The 23,419-nt window shown below is 39.5% G+C and overlaps 3 protein-coding genes across 4 annotated transcripts; 1 reads left to right on the top strand and 2 right to left on the bottom strand.

Annotated features, from left to right (window-relative positions):
* Positions 1-2,005: 2,005 nt before the first annotated feature.
* On the bottom strand, positions 2,006-5,624 carry acbd7 (acyl-CoA binding domain containing 7). The gene is made up of 4 exons (XM_008299556.1): positions 5,534-5,624; positions 4,714-4,831; positions 4,567-4,629; positions 2,006-2,429 (listed from the first exon to the last, which is right to left on the bottom strand). The coding sequence occupies exons 1-4, from the start codon at positions 5,543-5,545 to the stop codon at positions 2,356-2,358; spliced, it is 267 nt and encodes an 88-aa protein (XP_008297778.1). The 5' UTR covers positions 5,546-5,624; the 3' UTR covers positions 2,006-2,355.
* Positions 5,625-8,231: 2,607 nt separating this feature from the next.
* Positions 8,232-10,429, top strand: rpp38 (ribonuclease P/MRP 38 subunit). Its single transcript, XM_008299553.1, has one exon. The coding sequence runs from the start codon at positions 8,232-8,234 to the stop codon at positions 9,030-9,032; it is 801 nt and encodes a 266-aa protein (XP_008297775.1). The 3' UTR covers positions 9,033-10,429.
* nmt2 (N-myristoyltransferase 2) lies at positions 10,257-22,572 on the bottom strand. 2 transcript variants are annotated; one of them, XM_008299554.1, is made up of 12 exons: positions 22,345-22,572; positions 21,842-21,959; positions 19,956-20,097; positions 18,540-18,658; positions 18,367-18,458; positions 18,161-18,277; positions 16,752-16,922; positions 16,550-16,658; positions 16,287-16,457; positions 14,549-14,716; positions 14,166-14,303; positions 10,257-12,712 (listed from the first exon to the last, which is right to left on the bottom strand). In XM_008299554.1, the coding sequence occupies exons 1-12, from the start codon at positions 22,455-22,457 to the stop codon at positions 12,692-12,694; spliced, it is 1,479 nt and encodes a 492-aa protein (XP_008297776.1). In that variant the 5' UTR covers positions 22,458-22,572; the 3' UTR covers positions 10,257-12,691. The 2 variants fall into 2 exon arrangements, with proteins under 2 accessions (XP_008297776.1, XP_008297777.1); XM_008299555.1 differs by having other exon boundaries at positions 21,842-21,956.
* Positions 22,573-23,419: the final 847 nt, after the last annotated feature.

The following is a 23,419-nucleotide window of genomic DNA, read 5'->3' as shown; positions in this document are numbered from 1 at the left end:
GTGTGCACAGGCCCACATGTTTTTTAAACATTTGCATTAGTACAGTGTGCTGTAGTACAAATGAGATGCTATTTTTTTAGATTTTGTGATCACAGTTCACAGAGCTCAACGATGGCTCAGTGGTTAGCACCATCGCCTCGCAGCTAGAAGATCCCAGTTAGGACGCCTGGGATCTTTCTGCATGGAGTTTACATGTTCTCTTCGTGCAGCGTGGGTTCTCTCCGGGTTCTCCGGCTTCCTCCCACAGTCCAAAAACATGTTGAGGTTAATTGGTGATTCTAAATTGTCTGTAGGTGTGAATGTGAGTGTGCTTGGTTGTCTGTCCAGGGTGACCAGGACAGGTCTCCCTGCCCTGGCAGCTGACTCTGCCTTTGCCTGAGTCAGCTGGGATAGGCTCCAGCACCCCGTGACCCCAGTGAGGATAAAGCGGTGTATAGATAATGTATGGCTGGATCAGAGTTCACAGTCCTGACTCTATGTTTGCTTTGATGTTTCTCAGGCGCCTGCCAGATCAAAACCAATCAAACAGTCCATTTAACTGCAACAATGGACATGTGAATTGATGATGAATTTGAAACATTTCTTCATTGTTTTTTTTTCTTCTTACATTTTTATCAACAATATAATGTCCAAAAATATTCATATTGTCACCATTTTAAAGAAGATGCAGCTTCTACACCATTTTAAGTGGTCTTAATCATTTCCACCATGTTCTAGGGCGTTCTAATGCCCTATCAAGTGAGAACAGCTGATGCAGTAGTTCTGTATTTGGTTCCAAAGAGCTGCTGTTAGGGTCCATCAGTGATAGAGAGCTGCACATTGTGGCCGCTCACAAGACGTTTAAAGGCTATAAAGTCATATCCGAGTTGTAAACTAAACAAACTACACAGGGTTTGGTTTGGAAGCTGGCCCGCAGTCTACAGCAGACAGTAAAGCCCTAAAGTATTCATCCACATGCCAAATTTGGAGTTAAAGAGAATTTTTATTGCCCCATAGGTTTTTTCTGGCTGGAAATTACATAAATGAGTAATAAAAGAAAGCAAAACACTGCGTTACTGATGGTAATGGTGAATTTTAACAATTTCTTTTATTTAAAATATCATGTCCAATGTTATTTATCTCTCAAAATTTAAATTGTCTGATTTTTATTTTTTAGAGACAATACATTTTCACACCATTCCAGATGATCCTGCTGCTTTCTTCCAGGTACCAGGATCGATGCCTTATATTGTAAAAGCAGCTGATGAGAGAAATCTGTCATTATTTATGAGGTGACTGCATTATTAATAGGCTGCTTGTAGCACTAATAATGTATGTGCACACCCATATAATTATATTTTGGTGCGCTTTGGGTCTGATTTTCATGCTTTTGACTGCAGTTTAAACCAGTTTATGAGAAATTCTAAAGGGCACATTGCCCTTATTTTAAGTCTGTCTTTAAAACAAACTCTATTGTTCCTGAAGCTGCCATCTTTCCTTCTGCAGATACGTACCATTAACAGGTAAAGTTATGCAACACTCCAGTAATGTTTTCATTTCATCATAAAAGTACAATATTCTGCAAAGACGTTCTAAAAATGTTTTGTGAAAACATCGTTGGCTCAGTTTTTTGAATGTTGCATTGAAAATCTCCTTCTTTTGTTGTCATTGTAGGAATGTTTAATAGAACATTCAGTAATCTGTTACCTAAAAAGAATCCCCAGAATGTTTCAGGCTGTTTTGTTTCTGTTAATGTGTCACATTACAGCAACACTACGTAAAAGTCATCTGAGGCTCCGAAAACATCTTCAAGACATTTTTTTGTTTCGTGAATGTTGTATCTTTGTTGTCATGTCATCATCTGCAGACCCACAAACTTCTATCAAACATCATCTTAAAGCAGCAGCTAAAATGTTACATCAGAGCTCATTTATAACCTCAAAGGAAGATTTGCATTTATAAATATCCCTAAAAACGCAATTAAGAGTCAGTATCTCAATAACAAAGAAGCACGAGCTACACAACACAGTGCAGAAAGAAGTTTAATTTTTCAAAAGCATCACATTTGACTTCATTTAGTTTGTCTTGCTTTGATTCAAGCTACAAATCAAAGTGCAGTTTATATTAAATTAGCTGTTAAAAGTTCATATTTTCAAACTTAAAGAATGCATAGAAGTGGCTCAAGAGCGTCAATTCATCAGACTAGGTAAAAATATCACATCAAGGAAAGAAGATTCACATTATTCTGCATAAGTACGGCCTCTGGAAGCAGAAGGCTGCCTGTTATAAAAGCAGCAGCTTTATGTTAGTAACTGAATTAGTTGTCTGGAGTCATTTTTATTGCATTAATTCTGCATCCTCAGCTTATTGCAACTCTTACATCCCATATTTGCTGATAACATCCGTAGCGAGCGTAACGTAGGCCGACATGGCGTCATCGTTGGACATTCCTGGAAGAGAACGGACAGAGAAATGATTAAAAACAATGTTTGCTGCTTTAGCTGTGCAGGCAGCATTGTGTTGGTGTGATGGTTGTAACACAGCTTCTGTCCGGATTAAAATATCACAACAGCTGTTGAATGGGAACAAATTACACATAGATCTGATCACGACTTCTTTACAGACAAATTGGGTCTAGTTTTTTTTGTACTTCATGTAATATTCCACCATTCACTGGATAGACTGCCTTAAAATTTAGTACAGACATCAACAGTCAACGTCAGGACATAAAACACCTGCCTTGGTGAACCTCCGATGTTTCCTCTAGTGGTTTAATAAAAGCAAAATTTCAATTTGTCCAATACTTTAGTGTACAAATCTGCATACCAATAGCATTATAGCTGCTTTCAAACATGCACCCCTTTCCAATCATCTGGCGACATCTGAACTTGTTGGCTTCATGTCCCTGACTTTTCTGTAAAAGACACAATCTTACAAGGTCGAACCTCGTAACACGAGTCTGAACAGCAGCCTTTAACAGACAGAGACGAACTCTGAGTTGTGTGAGGTGATCTCAGGTTGGACTTTTTCACATTTAGGACCAACATTTTTCCAAAAGCATCAAAGAAGACAAAGTTTGCTGCCAAAAATCACAAAACACGTCACTTGTTCTCTTTTCTCTGCAATTTGACATCTTTAGAAACTGAAATGTCCATAAGAATAAAACTTTACTGCAATAAAAACAGATTCCCACGAATGGGACGCCACAAAAATAAACTTAATCCAGTTTTGACTGAAGTTTAGTTTGTTTCTTCCAGCTGTTTAGAAGTCTTTCCTCTGAGTTTTTTTTTTTTTTTTAAATATGTGCAGCATCAGACAGCAGCCAATTAATTAAGAGAAAGTCAACTTAATTAATTACTTAGAATTCTAACTGATCCCTGCCATGGAGACAGGATGGATCAGGATCTGTACTTCACCTTCACTGCCACGATTACAACATTCATCGGAGACATCCATCCATCCGTTATCAATATAAATAAAATGCAAAGTTTGTAAAAATGTCCATCCATTCATTATCTATACACCACTTAATCCTCACTAGGGTCGCGGGGGGCTGGAGTCTATCCCAGCTGACTCAAGGTGAAAGCAGGGGACACCCTGGACAGGTCACCAGTCTATCACAGGGCTACACTTAGAGACAGACAACCAAGCACACTCACATTCACACCTACGGACAATTTAGAATCACCAATTAACCTCAACATGTTTTTGGACTGTGGGAGGAAGCCGGAGAACCCGGAGAGAACCCACGCTGCACGGGGAGAACATGCAAACTCCATGCAGAACGATCCCAGGTGTCCTCACCGGGATGTGAACCGGCGACCTTCTTGCTGCGAGGCAACAGTGCTGATCAAAATTTAAACTTTCACACTGTCCTTGAACTAGCTATGTGGTACATACACTTCCATCTGGAAAATTAGTCAAAGCCAAGATTAATAATAAACGTTTGGCAGCAACTAGATTCTGTACAAAAACAAAAATTTTGAGCTCCTTGGTGCAACTTTGAAGCCACGAATGACTCAGCTGCAGCCAACAGTAATATAATGAATATTCTGTGGCTTTTTGGCTGAACTGCAGGCAGCGCTGACACAGAGCAGAGAGGAGTCGATTACGGAAACAGCTTACAAATACAAGTAGTAAAACATCTATAGAATGCAGAGTCACAATGTGCACTTGAAAAAAAAAAAAAGGAAAAAATGTTGGACATGTTGATTGCAGGTTTTTTCAGTCTTTGCAAAATACATAATCAAAGAAATTCAGCTTTGGTTTTGTATGAATCTATGATTTGTGGCATTAAAACGGTGTCATGCTGCACAGAAGACATTTCTGAGTTCTCTCTCCTTCTTCCTGGTGATTGTGTTTCCACTGAGGTGCAGGACTTTATATTAAAGTGACGAATGAGCCCACAGTGAGTAAAACTGTGTGACAGAAACTGCAGTTCAGAGGGCTACTCAGCAAATGTTGGCATGGATGATGAACATTGTATAAATGTTGTTAACTTGAGCTCAGTGAGGAATGCTGGTGTCCTTGTTCACTCAGTAACAAAGCTGATATAAAGTAAAACCTTCCACATTGCTAACTTGCTACCTTTCCTGGTCTCCCAGGCATCCCACTTGGCTTTTCCTTTGGGGTCCAGAACTCCCGGTCGATCTGCAGACACAGAAAAACAAAAAACATGACGAATCTATAGTGAAATCTGCATAGAAGTGATTGTTCACCTGCAGAAAATCATACCAGTGTTGATGTCCCCGACGATCGCCTGCTTGTAAAGGCCGTACAGCTCCAGCAGCTCCTCGTTCGTCGGCCTCGTCTTCACCTTCTTCACATCTTCGGCTGCTTTCTCAAAATCTGCCTTCAGGTTGACACATTAGGAAGCATCACATTCGGTTTAGAAAGCAGCAGTTTAGAGGCTTTTCTTCTCTGTGGTGCAGCAGGAATGTATAGTAATTACATCATCTGAGAATGTGCATGTTAATTAGTCACACTGAATAGGAAATCTAGTATTCTGGGCATGAGGGCAAAGCCTGGGAAACCGATTGGTGCACAAGTTGGACATAAACAAAGAGCTTTTATTCCAGACTCTTTTCTGCCCACTTGAATAATCTGCTTTACAAAGGATCTGGGACATTGCAGGACAGATCATTACAGGCTGCAGTTTTAAGGACAGATGTAAAGCCACTGAGATCTCTGTGCATTAAATCCTGAAAATATATTTTTAATACTGCAAAGAAAAAAAAATCACCTCAAAACCTTAAGTCAAGTTTTTTTTCCCATCTTCACAGTTCAGTTGGAGTCTGATCTTGTTACTTTCACGACTGAATTATGGTGTTTTCGTTTTGAATAAAGCAGTAAATAAAGTGCAGCATCAGGACCATCGGGACAAACATGTTTATTCATCCTCCCTTCACACGCAGTCAAAGATGGATGACAGCCCACACAGGAGATGGCGTGAACACAGCAGCGACACATGATGCATTTTAATTGCACTTTACGTCCAAGCGATAAAGTGGAAGATTCTGAGTGATAGAAATGTAAATAAAGGCTTGCTCGTTACCTGCAGAGTCATGTTGGCGGATGCAGATGGACCCGTTTGTTCTCGAAGGTTTCTCGCAGCCGTAACTGTACCGCAGCTGATCGATGCAGGGCTGTGAGCCAATCAGAGAGCGGCAGAGGAGGGAGGAGGGCGCTGATTGGCTGCTGCCGCCGTCACTCACTGCGACGCAACATCATGCGGAAATAATGTGGAAGCTAGAATCAGAGAATTTAGTCAGTTTTAAATTTGAAAAAAAAAATCTATTAATTGATTAGCAAAACAGTCAATTTAATAAATGAGAACTAATTTATCATTTAATTTTGCTCCATTTGACACTTGTATTTTTATTTTGCTTATTTCTATCTATCTATCGATCTATCTATCTATCTATACACACATATTTATTTCTTGTGCATTTTTATTCTTTATTCTTATATTTCTTATTATTATGTTTCTGAAAAAGGTGCTAAACACATTCCACTGCGCATGATACTGTGTATAATTGTGTTTGTGACAGTAAAAAGGTCTTGAATCTTGAATCTAACTATTACTCGCAGGTTAACATAAATTTGCGAATGATTTTCTTGATTAATCAATTCCTTTATTTTGTCAACAAAATGGCAGAAGATGATTTAATGTCACGGAGGATGAAAGAAAACAAAAATATTCACAATTAGCAAGCTCTAGTATAACATTTTGGTGTTTGAAAATCAAAAAATAATATTAGAAAGAGATGTTTTTGTTACTCATTTTTAGAGAACCACTTAATAACACCAGGACTAAGTCTCAGTTTACATTGGGCTATTTATTTTATTTATATTTTATTTCTATCTCATCTCACTCATAGTCGGAGATTATTTGATGTACTTGTCCAATATTGCAGATTTTGAATCAATGACATGATGAGAAATAAATGTTTATTGTTGAAACTAATAAAAAAACTGCTAAAAGTGGGAAACAGCCTCTTTTTTTTTTTTTTTTTTTTTTTTTAAAAAGTGTTATTTAGGAAAGTATTTGATCTTTCAAGGTCAAATTTCATAGATACCATTGTAAATATGTCAAGTGTATTATATATATATATAAAGTTTAAAGCAAATCAGAGCTGCTGGAGCAGAAGGAACCTGATGATTTGAAATGGAATAATTATTTGTTCCTTTATTAGATAAATAAAAGACATTTTCTCGAATTTCATGTTTGAATTAAGTTAAAAGACATATTTATATTTTAACAGTTAAACTCATATTTAGATACAGTCGTCTTCAAATGTATTCATCCCTTTCCATTAAAGAAAAGGCAAAATTCACAACAGTCAGTCAAATAACTAGAAACTGAACAAAGTAATAAGAAATTAAAATTTGCTAAACTATAATTTAGTGATGTAAGACATTGCTTTTGAATTGCGGTTTAAAAGAATAATTTTTAAAAAACAAAAAAACTGTGCCGGACAAATTAGAGCACTTTGCTGATGAGCAGTGGGTCAGAATACCTGTCAACAGGTGCAGAAGTCTGATTGAGAGTTGCAGAAAACACTTGAATGCAGTGATTGGCTCAAAGGGTTGTTCAACAAAATATTAGTTTACGGGTCCCATAATGCTTGTTTTTTGTTTGTTTATTTGTTTGTTTTTAAGATTTCTGTTGAGCCACAATTCAAAACCAATGTCATTTTGTTCAGTGAATTTTTATTTATTATTATATTTGTCAGTTTCAACTTATTTTAGTGACAGCTGTTTTTTTTTCCTTCTTTAATGGGAGAGTATAAATACATTTAAGGACGACTGCATTTTCCCGGACAGCACCGTGTGAGTGTAGTTCTTCCTCTTTAACGCTTGAGGGCGCTGTTCGCTTCTACAGACACAGCGTTTTCAATAAAGTTTTTAAAATTCAAACAAGATGGCGGCGCCCTGCTCTCCTGCCGTGCTGCTGGACTAGACGCATGAAAGTTTGACAAAACAAAGAAAAGTGCTGCAGCTGTTTAAAAATCAGGTAAAATAAGACGACTCTTGTTTTGTTAAAACGACAATAAGCCTGCAGGTTTTAATTAAAGCTCAAAATCATCTGATTTTACCTTAATATTTGAGTTTGACAGCATGAGTCGATGTGGACATAAACACAAGCAGGAGAAAAGAGTTGAGTTTAAACGTCATGTTTGGGAACTCAGTTTTTTCAATCTGCTGGCTGTTTCTGAACCATCTCAAACTCATTTTTGCTTCGATTTCTTATCAGCTGGTAAACTGTGTTTCTTGAGAGAAGCACAGACCACAGGAAACGTTGTTAGTATAAACAAAAGAATCGAAACCCCTGAAATCTGTCTTTCATTGTTATGTTTGAAATTACTTTTTACCTCAATATAATCGCCAGAATGACCTTTTACTGTTCTATTCTAGCTTTATTTCACCTTACTTATTATATTTCAGGCAGGTATCGTACTTATATCTTATTGCCTTTCTACTCTGTAGGCACTGCGTTTCTTATGTTGTCTTTTGTTTCTTCTGAGCAACATCTGGCACAGTAATTAATAAAGTTTCGTCTTCAGTTAGAGCCTGATCCTGTTTGTTTTTCCTGCAACATGATGTTCTTTAGAGGATTCAGATGATAAATGTGTTTGTCACAAACATATTTTTGTCATTTCTACATTCTAATTACTTGTCAACTGTGTTTCATTAGTAACTTTTCTCTTGTTTTTTTTAACAATTCCTCTTGTATTGATTTAAAACAAGCCATGGCGACTCCAGGAAAACCCAGCAAGAAGGAACTGAGAAAGCAGACTCCAGCCAAGACGTCCTTTACGTCACCCTTCACCTCCAAGTGGAAGCTGCTTCCTCAAGACGACGTTCAGTTCATCCTGCAGACTGTGAAGGACAAGCTGAGCTCCACGGGCCTCGAGAAGAAGGAGGTGAAGGTGTTTCGGCCGTGGAGGAAAAAGAATGAGCAGAAACTGTCCACCACGACGGAGCCTGTTCCTCAGCCGAGCCGACAGGAGCCTGATGCCGCCGGGAACGGCTGGACGGACGTGGTGGCCCGGCGGCAGCTCGCCATCGGCATCAACGAGGTCACCAAGGCTCTGGAGAGGAACCAGCTCAGACTGCTGCTGGTGTGTAAATCCGTCAAACCCAACCACATGACGAACCACCTGATTGCTCTGAGCGCCAGCAGAGGCGTGCCGGCCTGCCAGCTGCCTCGGCTGAGCCAGAGCGTGTCGGAGCTGCTGGGCCTGAAGAGCGTCCTCGCCCTGGGCTTCAAACAGAGCGGCTCTACCGACAAGGAGGTGTTCGAGGACACCGTGGAGGCCATCAGACACAGAGTTCCTTCAGTGAAGGTCAGCTGGCTACAAGGTGAAGCATCCAGAGACACACCTGAGTGTTCTGGAGCTGCTGAAGCGAGAGGCCAGAAACGTAAACTGGAGAGCGGATCTGAGGAGCCTCCCTCCTGCTGCACGCTGCAGCCGCTCAAAGTGAAGAAAATAGTTGCTAATCCTGCAAAGAAAAGAAAAGTGAAGCCAAAGAAACGGAACGTGGAGTAGACAGAAGCTCTGCTGGAACATTCCTGGGTTTTCTTTTTAAAACTCTTGTGACACCTCAAGTAATTTTTCTTTCTCAGATTGTTTTATTTTAAGGATTTTTTAAGGCCCTGAAAGTGGAAAAACGATCTAAAATATAAAAAGTCTGAAGAAATAATCAGTTTTGGGGAACAGAAAGGTTTTGTTGAGGCCAAGGAGGATGAAGCTGGTGAGACGAGAGGCCAGAAATGTTCACTGGGGAGTGAATCCGAGGAGTTTCATTCCTCCGGCAGCCTCTCAGAGTGAAGAGAGGAGTTGCTAATCCTGCAAAGAAAAGAAAAGTGAAACCACAGAAACTGTCAAATGAAACAGAAGCTCTGCTGGACTATTCCTGTGTTTCTGCATGTTGTATCTCAGCGGTTTCCATTTAAACTGAGACTGCTTTTAATGCCTCGATTCACTTTTCTTCTCAGATTTTTTTACTTCAAAGGATTTTTGAAGTTTGAAGAAGTAGAACAAAAAGGTTTGGGGAATTAAAAGTTTTTGTTGAGTTCATTAAACGCAGAGTGCCTTCACTGGAGGTTACCTGGCTGCAAGGTGAAGCGTCCAGAGACACACCTGAAAATTCTGCTCACATTCATCAGGATGCTCTTGGTGCTGGTCCTTGGGTTCTTCTTGGCCTCCACCATTCTTCCAGTGCAGGGCTCACGTCTGTCCTCCTGCAGCCCTTTGACATGTTCCTCAGTGAGGAACTCCTTGGACTTCTTCATGAAGCTTCAAACTGTGAACACTGGAGCTTGAAAAGACTTGATATGACCTTAAACATCTTGTTTGCAGCAGCAATGTGCAACTGGAGCTCCTCAATAAGCTCTTGACTTGTAACTGACTAGAGAACTACTGCATCAGCGGTTTACAATTTATGTTGTATTAGAACGCTCTAGAACATGGTAGAAACTAGTAGGAGCATTTGAAGAGGCATAGAAATGACATTTTCCCAAATGTTTGCAATAATTTCAAAGGATATGTATAATTTTGGACACTTGATTGGGATTTCTCATTAGAAGAAATCTATGTGTCAACAAAACATTAAAAAAAAAACCTGAAAGTGGAATTTCTGCTCTATTTGGATCAGATGGGATTCTGTTGAAGTGCTCTGATTTCAATAGCTGTGCTTTTTCTACTATTTTGAGTCAGAATGTGTTCGGTACAATAAAACACCCACGCTGCCATAAAGACTCATCACTCGAGTTCCTTTTTAAAGTGAGTTTATTCAATCAAATATCCATGCTGGTATAGCTGACGTGTGTGTTGAAACAGATTGTTATTTGCATGGGGTCATGTCTAAATGATGCTGGTACAAGTTCTTCAGCTTTTTCACAGCTTACAATGGAGTTGAATAAAAATATTGTTCTTCAGTCAGAGAAAGCCGTATGACGTTTTTGAAAAGTACACCCCGCCGCTCTCCCCACCGCCGAGTCTTTTAGAAAAAAAAAAAAACAAAACAAAACAGAACAACATCTTTTAAATAAGGCAGGTAACTCCAGGTAAAGGGTGCGTCTAGTTTACATCGACACGGCAGCGAAACCGACTCATGCTCATTCAAACAGCTGCAGGCAACACATCTGGGACACGACAACATCCATGAGGCACACCGTCGACTCGTATTCAGTGTTTAATTAATGCCGTCCGTCTCTGAATGCAACACATTCGACCTTAAAAAAAGAAAAAGAAAAAAATCCTCGAGCCCTGAAGCTTTGACTGACCAATGTTTGTCCTTTTCTGGCTAGTTTATAAAGGGATGACAAGAAAATGACGTTAAATACCAAAAGACAAAGAAACAGAAGCAGCCTTTTACCTCTTAAGTTCTGCACATGAACAGAAACATCAAACATTAAATAACTCAGAGCAAAAAGACGATTCAAAACATTTTTCATAAAGAGCCTCGTTAGCCTCAAAGTTCAGTTCTGAAGTTGCCTATTTAACTGGAATTTTTTTCAGGGAAATACTCGGAAAGAAAAACAGAACAGATGCCTTCTTAAGACATTTTAAAAAGGTACAATTATAAACATCAGAACTGCATTTAGCTGCACAACACACTAAAAAAAAAATATGACCTATGTTGTAATTTTCTGACACACAAAATACAGTACCGTTACAAAATAAATCCGGAGATTAACAAAATTAACCTGGAAAACCGGAAAAACTTTGAGCTGATGCAGGCTTTTTGTTTTCCGAGCCGCTGCACCTGCTTTCATTGAATTATTCCTCAGGAGTGTTGTGCTCAATTCTCTTTAGTTTTATTTAACATCCGACTGCAGGCGAGCGGATGGATGTTCGCGTGTGTTCGCAGCCACTTTATAGCTTAAAGTCAAAGTTTCTCTGCGAGTGACGTGTGAGAAAAGAAAACCGCTGCTTTAGAAAACAACTGAGAATGTTTCAAAGCAAATCAGCCATTTTTACATTATAAAACTGTCTCTAGACAAACATTTTTGAGTTATTTTTTTGCACAAAATCCAAATGAAATTCACCTTTTCTTGCTGCTAGTGGTGGAATTCCACTGTCCTGCTCGTGCACTAAGAATCTCAGCCTCACATTGTTCAGTTATTTTTACTTTCTATTTTAACCGCTTTGCTGCCAACATGCACGAGTATCCGTGTCATGTACCTATAGTCGCTGTATTAAAAACAGCAGCTCTAGAAACAGCCTCATAAGGTGAAAACGCCGTCGTTCATCATGTACCAGTCCGTTTTGAACTCAGAAATTGTGCTTCATCAATGCAATACATTCGTCATTTAAAAACCGTTTAATCCCACGTTGAACAGTGACTTCTACTCTACTTATGAGGAAAATACTTTGGATTAGCCCTCCCGAACCCCCGAAAACTCACACTACAGGAATAAATATGATCTGGCTTTAAATGTACAGTTAACTATATATACTTTTTTTAAACAAAAAAACATGTCTGCGAAGATTCATTTTTTGTGTGTGTGTTTGCGTCTGCTTTTTTGTCATTTAAAAGTTCTGATATTTCAAAAACATGTGTTTGTTTAGGTGTCAGAAACACCTTCTTGCTCTTGTTTCTAATCTACTGAGGCCCAGAAACAGCCAGCAGAGACACTTGACCGACCACGATGATATGAAAAGGGAACGATAAGAAGAAGTGGAGCACGATAACTGAATGTCTGGACAGGAGAAGAAGGAAAAAAAAAATCTGTTTTGATTTGTATCTGGTCGCGTTTACTTGATTATCATTTACATAGATCCATGTCAGTGAAATGGAATGACATGCCGGTCCCTTGTGACAGCTGAGGAAGGAGAACGAAATTCACAATGTCAAGGCATCCTCTTGAATGTCAAACAGATGTGTGTGTGTGTGTATTTTTTAAGTGTGAGCGCGCGTGTCAGGAGCGTTGTTGTACTTGTTGTATGAGTATCTCAGGCATAGCATGACTTCACATTCAGGATGTTGATGATTTAAGAGTTTTCACCTCCGGGTGAACTGAGAAATGTTCTTGGTGACCTCCTCGCGGTCACCAGGTCGTCGTTGTTGTTGGTGTTTTTTTGTTTTTTTTTAACGGTTGTAGTTCTCATTGTCTAGCTCGGGCTACCTGTGCGTCCAGGTAAGAGTATCCAGAGGTCACCGACGACCTCTTGTGTTTGTGTAGCGGCCAAGGAGGGAGCTGCTACTGGAGGACGAGGCCGACCTGAAACACACAACAACCTGCTGTTACAACGCTTTTAAAAAGGAAGGCAAATAGTCTGACACACAAATGACATAAACTATCTGCCTAAGCAACAGTTTGCGTAAATGCTTGTGAGAATTTTTACACTGGGGTAAAAAAAAAAAAAAAGTCAAATAGGCCACATATTTGAGATTAGGGTGGCAAATACTAATTCTTTGCACAGTAAATTAGTATATAAAATGTAAGAAAACAGTGAAAAAAAACATCAATCAAAGCTCGAGATGACAAATATCTTGTTTTGTCCCAAAAATATTCTGTTTACTGTCATAGAGGAGAAACGAAACCAGAAAAAGATTCAAATTTAAGACGGTGCAATCAGAGAATTTGGATAGTCTAGTTCAAAAACGGACAAACAAAAACCATTTTTATCAAAATAGTTGGTTATTAATAGTAACAGTTGATAAGTAATCGATCAATTGTTGTAACTCTCGTATAAAATAATAATTTGTCTTTTTAAAAATGTTATTTATCTATACTATATGTAGATTCTTGTACTTCCGCTGCAACACATCCAATCAAAACAGTTTATCTCATCTCACTTTATCCTATATACATATATAACAACATAATGCTAAGCAAAAGTAATTAGTTCATTAATCACTAATGGAAAACTGCAAATCTGCAGTAATTTCAATGGTTAGTGGGTCACTCAAGTAATTTTATTAAGGCAAAAAGCACAAAAACAAATAGTTGCCACAACTTGCACGGTGTTTTCTGGGGTTCTGTAAGTCAGCCTTGGCTCTGTTGTTGTTTTGATTCAGGCTGCAGCTTCATCTTAACATTTCTTCCTCAAAAAATGTATTTAGCCAATTAGTAAGTGATCATATAGTCCAGTATTTGGTAATTAATTTCAAAACTGGCAGCTGACTGATTAATCGTTGCAGCAAATCTCATTGATGTAACCTGTTTCAGAATGTCTATGCTGCAGTAAAAAAAATAACATTTTTATGGACCTTTCAGTTCATAGTAATGTGACGTTGTAGAGCAAAGTGAAGGAGAAAAGTGTTTTGTGATTTTCAAACTCTGTCTTTTGCTCTCTGTGATGTTTTTGGACCAATATTGGTGCTGAAATTTGGAAAAAGTCTCGTGTGTGTCCGTCTTTTAGCTGCAAGGATTTACAAATTAGCCGGTGCAAGTCCATGCAAATGAGTGCGAACAGAAAGAATCGTCACGTATGTGTCATACTAGTTCTATCAAAAGCCCGAAAGCGGGTATTTTTGTCAGTGAGTCAAACCGTGATATACACACAGCATTACTAATTTTCCTTGATTACAGTTTCTTTGTCTTCCTAATTTGTGGATATGTTACCGACAGAAAACGTCCACTGCAAAATAACTCAAGGACCTACATTAACCTTCTTTAACTAACTCATCTTTGTTGACGGTTTTCAGTTCAGATAAATGGTGCTGCCGACCTTATCAGGGTCCATCGGGGGACATTTCCAGTTGTAGAGGTAATACTGCAGATTTCCATCTCCTATGCCAAACTTGAGCTTCTCCAGAAACACCTTATTCTCCATTAGATCCAAGGCATTGAACACGTCGAAACCTTTCTGTTAAACACAGAATCAACATTGTGATGAAACACAGAGCAGCAAGAAAACAATAAAAATCCCGGTTTAACAAAAAAAACTCTGACATATGATTACTTGGCCTGAATCTTACACTACTTTCTTGTAATTGATGCTCCAAACAAATGTTCCCGTCTTTCTGAATTCAAAGTTAACAGCTGCTAATACAACAGAAGGGTTTCATTATGGGGTATTGGCATATATTTGACAGTAGAAAGCAACGTTACCAGTTTGGCCAGGATCAGTGCATCATTCATTAAGTCCAGTAGTGGGGTTTGTGTATGAACGTTGTAAAAAGAGTAAGCGGCCTTCAGGCTCCTATGCAGAGGGTGATGCATCACGGTCGAGGGCAAAGTGTAGAAACTAGTGAAATCTGTCAATGCACCACCGGCACCCTGAGACACACAAACACAACAACAACAACAGGTTGGCAGGTTTGACAAGCTTTTATCTTTAACAATTTATAAAAAATGACACCAGTCACCAGCCAGAAATGGTAAAAACTGGGAAAAATAACCAAAAAGAAGATTAAAATGGTGATATTACATGTCTCATTTAAAAAGTTGTCAAAACATAAACCATTTGCACCACATTCTGTAAAAACACAAAACCTTCTGAGCTCCTCGGTGCAAATGAAAAGCCATGATCGGTTCAGCTGTGACCAACAGACACGTGACAAAAACTCAGTAACTATTCTGCTGAACTGCAGGCTGTGTTTGCGCAGCAGAGAGGCGACGACGCAAGAATTTGAGAGCAAATTAAAACATACTTGGTCAATACAGTTAATGCAGCATGGCTCAAAACGGTGTACAAGGAAGCAAGTTGTCAGCAGCTGAATGAGGAAACATGTTTCCAGAGATGATGCGCAGAGATGGTGTCAAAAATGCAAAGTTTGTAAAAATGTCCATCCATTCATTATCTATACACCACTTAATCCTCACTAGGGTCACGAGGGGCTGAAGTCTATCCCAGCTGACTCAGAGTGAAAGCAGGGGACACCCTGGACAGGTCACCAGTCTATCACAGGGCTACGCTTAGAGACAGACAACCAAGCACACTCACATTCACACCTACGGACAATTTAGAATCACCAATTAACCTCAGCATGTTTTTGGACTTTGTGGGAGGAAGCCTAGAGAGAACCCGGAGAGAACCCACGCTGCACGGAGAGAACATGCAAACTTCATGCAGAATGGTCCTGGGTGTCCTCACTGGGACGTGAACCGGCGACCTTCTAGCTGCGAGGCAACTAATTGCAGCTCTTGTAAAAATGTAAATAGCTAAAATATCTATAGCATGTAGAGTTTGTGGAACACCTGTGGGCATTTGGACAAATCTTATGTTTAAATTTTTGCACAACAAATAACAAATAATTTTATGATTTACGGCATTATAACTCTGTCATACTGCACAAAGGACTTTTTTTTCGTTCTAAGTCGAGCCATGGTAGCGTTTCCATAAAGCGGAGAGGAGACGAGGTAGATTGAGAGGGAAATAAAACACTCTTGATCAACAAAATGAATGCAGCATGGCTCAAAAACGGTATACAGAGGAGCAAGTTGTTGCAGTTTGTATAAATGTAAACCTTCAAGTATCTGCAGCATGTGGAGCTACAGTTTTTACAGTGATGGTAACACCTGCAGGCACTTGGAAAAATGTTGTACATGTTGTTTTTCAATTTTTGCAAAACGAATAATCGAAGAAATTCAATTTTGGATTTTTTTTCTTGATGATTTTGGACATTAGAACTTTGCGCAAAATATATTTCTTTGCTCTCTTTCCCTCTTGCTGTGGTTGTTCTGTTTCCACAGAGGTGCTGGACTTTATATTGCAGCAAACATTGAGCCCACAGTGAGGAAACATGTGACAGGAGTGGGAAGAAAATAAAACAAAAAACACCCACGGTTCAATACACAAAAGAGCCAAACGGTTGGTATGTTGGAGACACAAACTGAGTCCACATACCTCTACTACATATGTGTCAATTATGTTGTCCTGTGGTAAGAACCAGTGAGCCACCTCCTCTTCTCCCATCGACGGTGCGAGCTGGAAACGTCTCAAATATTTCTGTAGCAGCTCGGTAACCTGGCGGATGTCGCGCCTCTCCATCGGCCGCAGACCTGGAGTCTTGGTGCTCTGCAGGGGATGGAGAGAGGAAAGTCCATATCAGCTCCTGACTTTAAAGAGAAACAGGAAAAAAAGAGATCCTGACAGGTCTAAGTGTTTACATCTGGTAGTCTGTAGAGTTTCATGGTTCTTTGCAGGGTCATGTTTCTGCTCAGATGGGAGAATTTCACTTCCACTAGCTTTCTAGGGTTCAAAGAACGATGCCAGTACCTGAAAACAGAGACACAGAGGAACAGAGTTGAGGAGTATTTGTCTTTGTGACACTAAATCCTGTGTGTTGTCTTTTAATACTGCCCAACATACCTGCATGTAGACACAGGTTTAGGCAGCACGACTCCGGCTGTGTAAACTGCCTGAAATATTCCTTCTAAATTCACCCTCCGTGTTATCTCTCTGATTAGCACTGGAGCAACACGCTTCGAACGCAGCTTCTTATGAACACACAGGAAGTTGATTTCTACCATCCTCTTCAACCTGAAGCAGGAGGAATAAAGAAGACAGACAGTGGGTCAGAGTACAAAGGTTGCCATTAGATCATCACTGCTCTGATCTGAATGTACGATGGAAGCCAGACGCTGTGCAATATCACTTGAATGTCAAATGACTCAAAATTATATCACCTCGCAATAACTGCATCATTTCTTTGTTGAACAATAGTGTTTCCTCTAATGAACAATCAACAACAAATACTTTAGAAAGACAATATTGAAAATTCAGACCCCAAAGTAGAAAATGCAACAAAACTGAGAACACCAGTGATTACCAATAAGTCTAAATGCATGAACACAGTTCTAAAAATCAGCTGTAAAAACCTAAACTTTCACAGTTTTGGACCTACGAACTGTGTCTATCTGCATGTCTTCATACAGAAAGATCAACTAAAAATCAGTGAGAAGACAGTGTCAGCAGTAATCAGGAGGTTAAGAAGGAGCCATAGTAGCACTAATCAGGGAGTCTGTGTGAAGCTCAGACAGTATGAAGGACACTTCAGAACATCAACCTCTATGGACAGAGGCCATGAAAAAAGTTTTACTTGTCCTTCAACACAAAACTGCAAATACAAACCTAAAAAGAAACATGAAAAAATGAATGTTGGAGCACATCCGTTGGTCAGATGAAGATAAATGTGTTGGGCTCACATGGAGTCCAGCATGTTTGGTGTGAACCTGACCAGGACCACCACAGTGGATGCATCGTCCTGACAGTGAAGCACGGAGGTGGCAGCATCATGATATGGGGCTGCATGAGTGTAAAAGGTGTTGATGACATTTATAGATGAATGTCTGAGGATAAACCAGAATACTGGCTGACAAGATGGAGGAAGAGGAATATTCCATCAGGAGAACCATCATAAAGCACACTCTAAAGGGTCTTTAAAGACACATCTAGTCTGAATTGTATTCAATAGACCAACTTAGGGATATTTTAAAGAGAAAGGCAGAGCAACACAAGCCTCCAGCACAGAAAAGATGAAAAAAAAATGTCTTTAAAGAATGGCAGAACATCTCTACAGAAATTTGGTATCCTCCATGCAGAGAAGTCTGTCATGAAGAATAAAGGTGGACTTATGAAGTATTGAAAAAATAAAAGTTATAGTGAATCTAAACTACTACAGGAAATACCGTACTATTCAACTTCATTTGACATTTAGGTGATATTACACAGGTGTGGGCTCACTTCTTTATTGAATATGATTGGTTAGGAGTGCTCACGTGTCATAGATGCGTATATCTGCAGGGATGGCACTGATGAAACCAACAAGCTTCTTATTTGAGGACACTCTGACTCCACAATGCCACTGTGGTAACCAGCCAGGTGGACGTAGAGCCCTGAGAAGGAACGACAGGGGATGTTTAGCGGGAGCACAAACATGTGTACCGTGTCGTAAACAAGAAAGACATCATCGGTGAAAGCGTACCATTTGAGAAAGTTTGGTGAATAGTCAAATCTGAACATGTTATCGTCATCCTCCACGTAGTTTTCATTTAACAATGTGTACAACTCCTTGAGCTGAAACAGAAAGACAGTAAAAATTTCATTTTATGTATGATCTCTATCATTATTCTTATTGTAGAGAAACGCTGCACTTACTACATCTGCATTACTGAGATCCAGAGTGTCCCACATAAAGCCTTGAGGTAAAGAATATGGCTCCTGTCTGATGTTTTCTTTGTCGGCTTCAATTGGCCCGTGACTTGTCACAACTTCATCTGCAAAAATAGCACGGCTTTTGTCAGACATAAAACGATTTTGCATTCACCAGCACCTCCAGCAGACCTGATTATTCCCTGTCCTTTCATTTGAGCGTGTTCTTCAAATGGATAAAACAACAAAACTACTGACAGCATCAAAGACACACCACAGAAATCAGTTTCTGTTGGTCCCGTGTTGACCATGGTGCGAGCCTTCCTGCACAGACCCCACTCTTGGGCAATAGTTGTCATGGAAACAGCTTAATCTAATGCCACTGAGCACGCCCAGCGAGAATGCCTGGACCCCGACTGTAACACACAGATGACATGCTTGTGGATGCTGGGTTTGAGAGAAAGAAAAAACCAGTAGATGGCACTGATGCACAGAATCGGTGTTAAACCTCGAAACTTGGAGCAGTTTCTGGGCGTTGCTTTTTTTTTATGCCTCTGTCATATTTTTTTTTTCCAATGTGGGCTCATTTTTCACTGTATTACAAAGTCCTGCACTTCTATGGATACAGCAAAACCATAGAGAGAACTCAGGAATGTCTCCTTGTGCAGGACATAATTCCATAAATCATTTAAAAAAGAAAAAAAAAGAGTTGACGTCTTTTAATATTTTACAAAAAAAAACTTCACTATGTACAACATTTTTGAAGCTCTCTATTACCAGCACTGGAAAAAAGAATCGCTCTACATACTATAGATATTTTACAACTTACATTTCCTATTTTGTGTCCGTACCTTTCTAATATCTGCTCTGGGGAAACACAGTCTACAGTTCAGCTGAAAAGTCCCTGAATTTTTATCACATGACTGTTCGTTGCAACTGAATCAGTCGTTGCTTTTCAGTTGTGCAGACTTTTATTTTTTTTTGCAGATTTTGGTCACTGCAAATGGTTTATTATCAGATCATTTTAAGTAGAATAAAGTGATTCTGATATCATTTTTTTTAAGGGTTGAGTTTAAGAACCGTCAGAAAGTTTCCTGTTTTTACAGTTTGTGGCTGTAGTGAATAATTTTACAGGTTATATTTTACAGATAACATGCCACCAGTGGGTTTTGGAGTTTAAACGATTAATGAAAAATAAACAACCTCCTGTTGACAGTGGATATAATACTGTTTGTTAATAATAATACTGTGTAATCAGCCATTCACTGAGAACGAATAAAGTATATGATGACTGTCCTGTCTCAATAAAAGCTTATCTTAAACATTACAAATAGTATGTCTGCAGCATAATCTGACCAAATTTAGTGTAAATTGAATAAACAATGTTCATGCTTGCTCTGTCTAATTGATCTTGTTACTTACTTAACTTTGGGACAGGCTGAGTGTCCCAGAACTGGTACTTGTGCTTGGCTGCCTCATCGATGCTCTTCGCTGGACCCTGGCAGGACAGCAGCTCCATGGCTCTTTGGATGTCCTGCAGCTTCTGAATGGGCAAACCAGGGTTCTGGAGGAGTGACGGAACATGTAAACAAGTTAGCGTGAAGACAGTGTAATGGAACATTGCTCTAGCAAAAGACCTTTCATCTGTTTACCTTAGTGACCTCGCTGCTTGTGCACTTCTTGGAGGAACAGAAGAGCAGAGCTTTCTTGTAAATCCGAATGCACGTCTCATAAAGTCGACACACACTATGTCTCACATGTCTCACCGTCTCTCTCTCTCTGACTCGTAGGCATTTTTATCTTAACCGCAATCACATCTGCACACCTGCAGTTAAGAGTTTGTTCTCCACAGCTGCAGGGAAGATGAACTAATCTGCCCGGCAACTGTCAGTTTTGCCTATCAGGAAGAACGCACCTTCACTGTATAAAAGTAACACGCTGTCTGCACTCGGTTGTACTCTCCTGCAGACTGCTTTGCACTCTGTATGACCTGTACATTTGAAGCTTCAAATAAAACAAAGACAAAGACAACACAGACTTCTGGATTTTATTTAATGGTACATACCAGCTTCCACAACAACAGCACGAACTAAACTCTCTCTCTGAGTGAGGAGTCTGTATGTATCGTTTAGCCAAAGACTGAATGGTCTACATAATCCAAACGGAGATCCACGTTTCTCTAAACTGAAATAAAAGTTAATCCTGGTTCCTAAAACTAGGATATCAGGTGCACAGTTAAGCAAAACATTATATATCCCCCTTTTATAGTGAATTTTTATTAGACCAGTAAGTTTCTTCTGCTGTAAAAGATACAAACAAGTGACAAATCACAGTAAGATGAGAGAAGTTCATGTTAAATTTTAACTATTTGAATGTTTATTGTCTACTATTTACCTAAAATTGGCCACTGGATCTTGAAAACACTTGGACATGACTTTACAGCCTTTAAATGTCTTTTGAGCAGCCACAATCTGCATTCACTGAGCTCTTTGGTTTCAGTTATGACTTGCAGCCGACTGGTAAAATTGTGCCTTTGTAGCTGCAGCCCCAGAGCTTTGGGACAACTTTAATATTTCAATCAAACATTCCTTCTGCATTGCTATTTTAAAGAAAAACCTCAAGACGGACATGTTTTCAATTACTTTAGGTTGCTCTTATTGGTCATAATGCTTCATATTTAATTATATTTTTGCATGATTGCGTATCTTATTCTGTTTTACAATTTCAATTGTACTAGTTTTAGCTTGTCTTGTAGTTTTGCACATACTTTTGTTGCTGCACTTTGGTCAACTCAGATTGTTTTAAACATGCTACATAAACAAACTTGAGTCGAAAACTGATTTGGTCACGACTGCATCAGTTTTTCTCAGTTCATAAAGCGTTAGAAAGCTGTGGAACATGTCGAAAAACTACCAGGAACATTTGAGATGGGATTGGAAGATGCATTTCTCAAAAAAGCAAAAACAAAAGTGCAACAATTTCAAAGAATAGGAATGTTTTCCTGTTGCCATATTTAGGAAAAAGGTGAAATGCAATGTCTAACTGTGTTTTGTCACTTGTTTATGTCATTTGGAGCCAGAGAAAACCCACTGGTCAAACAGAAATCCACAATAAGTACAATTTTGGCTTGAAGTTTTTAAGTGCACATGGTGTAGTTACGTCCACCTGAATGCTGCTACCTTAATAATTAGGTTTATTGAGCTATTCGCACTGATTGCCTGTTTCCTTGTGTTGTTTCTGACTCTCCTCACCTACTCCTGGCTCCCAGTCTACCTGCCCTGACAGGGTGTGTGCTACCTCCATCCCACCTTGATCTCCTGAGAGTCGGACGCAGAGTCGGACTTGGCTCCCCCCGAGCTCGGCTTCTCTTTCTTCCGCTTCTGCTTCTTCTTCTTCCTCTTGGCGCCCAGATCTCCGCCCGGGCTGCTGCAGACACGGAGGAGACAAACACACGGGACATGAGCGGAGGACGGAGGCTGGACTCACTCGCGGAGCTAACGCTAGCTGCCATAGCAACGACTGACAGCTGAGCTACTCGCTGCTAGCTGGCTAGCTAGCTGGCTAACGGTTCGCTGCTAGTGAGCTAACGGTTCGTCCTAATGGTTGGCTGTCGGGACTGTAACGGGGAGTAAAAACGTGCGTAAAGACACACGCGGGTAAAATAAAACACCATGAAAACGCCTTAAATGCGGGCCTTTAAGCAGACAGTCCGGCTGTGTTTGTGTCGGCTAATATTAGCAAGCTAACTGCGCTAACATAAACAGGCTGCGTTTCCCGAGCGGACCGGACCGGACAGGCCGCCCGCACTCACCCCTGCATATGCTCGTTCTCCTCCTCGTTGTCTCCGTCTATCCCGCAGGTGTCCTGGTCGTCCAGCTCCAGGCTCTGCTGGCTGGCCGCGGATTCACTGTCCTCCGCCATCATAAAAAATGGTTAAATAAAAAAAAAAGGAAAACAGTGAGCCGCCGTCAAACAGAGCTGAGAGGCTGAGAGACGGAAAAACAAAGGAAATGTCGGAGGAAACTGCGCCGCCCGCAGGACGCAGCGGGAACTGCAGCTACAGTTGGGACCAGAATTATACATACCCTCAACAACTTTAGATTTAAAATGATATTTTATTTGATGTACAGGTTTCTTCTGGCTGGAAATAGCATAAAGAAGTGAAGAAAGATTTATACTAAAGATACCATGTCAAAATTATTCATACCTTTAACTTTAGATTAAAAACTATTTTTTTATTTGATCAGCATGTTTCCTGTGGCCTGGAATGGCAGAAACAAGGGACTAAAGATTTACACTAAGTTTATACTACAATGACTAAGTCCAAGCTTATTCATACCCATAACAACTTTAGATTTATAGTGACTTTTTACTTGACCAACAGGGTTTTTTTTTCAGACTAAAAATAGCATAAACAAGTGACAAAAGATTTATAGTTAATTTATAGTGAAAAATACCATATTTAAAAGTATTCATATCGATAACAACTTCAGATTTATAATGACTTTTTATGTGACCAACACGTTTTCTTCAGGCTGGAAATAGCATAAACAAGTGACAAAAGATTTATACTAAATTCATAGTACAATTACTATGTCAAAAATTATTCATACCCATAACAACTTCAAGATGTATAGTGATTTTTTTATTTGACCAACCGTTTTTTTCTGGGTGGAAATGACATAAACATGTGACAAAAGATTTATACTAAAAAAAAAAATACTGTGTTCAAAAGTATTCATACCCATAACAATTTTAGATTTATAGTGACTTTTTATGTGATCAACAGGTTTCTTCTGGCTGGAAATGGCATAAACAAATGACAATTTTATGTATGTATTTATTTTAATAAAAGCATCGTGACCATAATTATTAATACTCACACC

Source organism: Stegastes partitus, unplaced genomic scaffold, assembly GCF_000690725.1.
Source record: "Stegastes partitus isolate 25-593 unplaced genomic scaffold, Stegastes_partitus-1.0.2 Scaffold1432, whole genome shotgun sequence".
Lineage (NCBI taxonomy): Eukaryota > Metazoa > Chordata > Actinopteri > Pomacentridae > Stegastes > Stegastes partitus.
Note: the sequence above shows the minus strand (reverse complement) of the source record. Positions and strands in the feature narration are given on the sequence as shown.

What these genes read in the sequence shown, in the direction of transcription:
- acbd7 (XM_008299556.1), bottom strand. An exon ending in CGTCGGGGACATCAACACTG is followed by an intron (nt 4,630 to 4,713) that starts GTATGATTTTCT and finishes CTGTGTCTGCAG; the next exon opens with ATCGACCGGGAGTTCTGGAC. An exon ending in TGCCTGGGAGACCAGGAAAG is followed by an intron (nt 2,430 to 4,566) that starts GTAGCAAGTTAG and finishes GTTCTCTTCCAG; the next exon opens with GAATGTCCAACGATGACGCC.
- rpp38 (XM_008299553.1), top strand. Translation starts at nt 8,232, where the DNA reads ATGGCGACTCCAGGAAAACCCAGCAAGAAGGAACTGAGAAAGCAGACT.
- nmt2 (XM_008299554.1), bottom strand. Translation starts at nt 22,457, where the DNA reads ATGATGGCGGAGGACAGTGAATCCGCGGCCAGCCAGCAGAGCCTGGAG. An exon ending in ATCTCAGTAATGCAGATGTA is followed by an intron (nt 18,459 to 18,539) that starts GTAAGTGCAGCG and finishes TTTCTGTTTCAG; the next exon opens with CTCAAGGAGTTGTACACATT. An exon ending in TTGACACATATGTAGTAGAG is followed by an intron (nt 14,717 to 16,286) that starts GTATGTGGACTC and finishes TGTGTGTCTCAG; the next exon opens with GGTGCCGGTGGTGCATTGAC.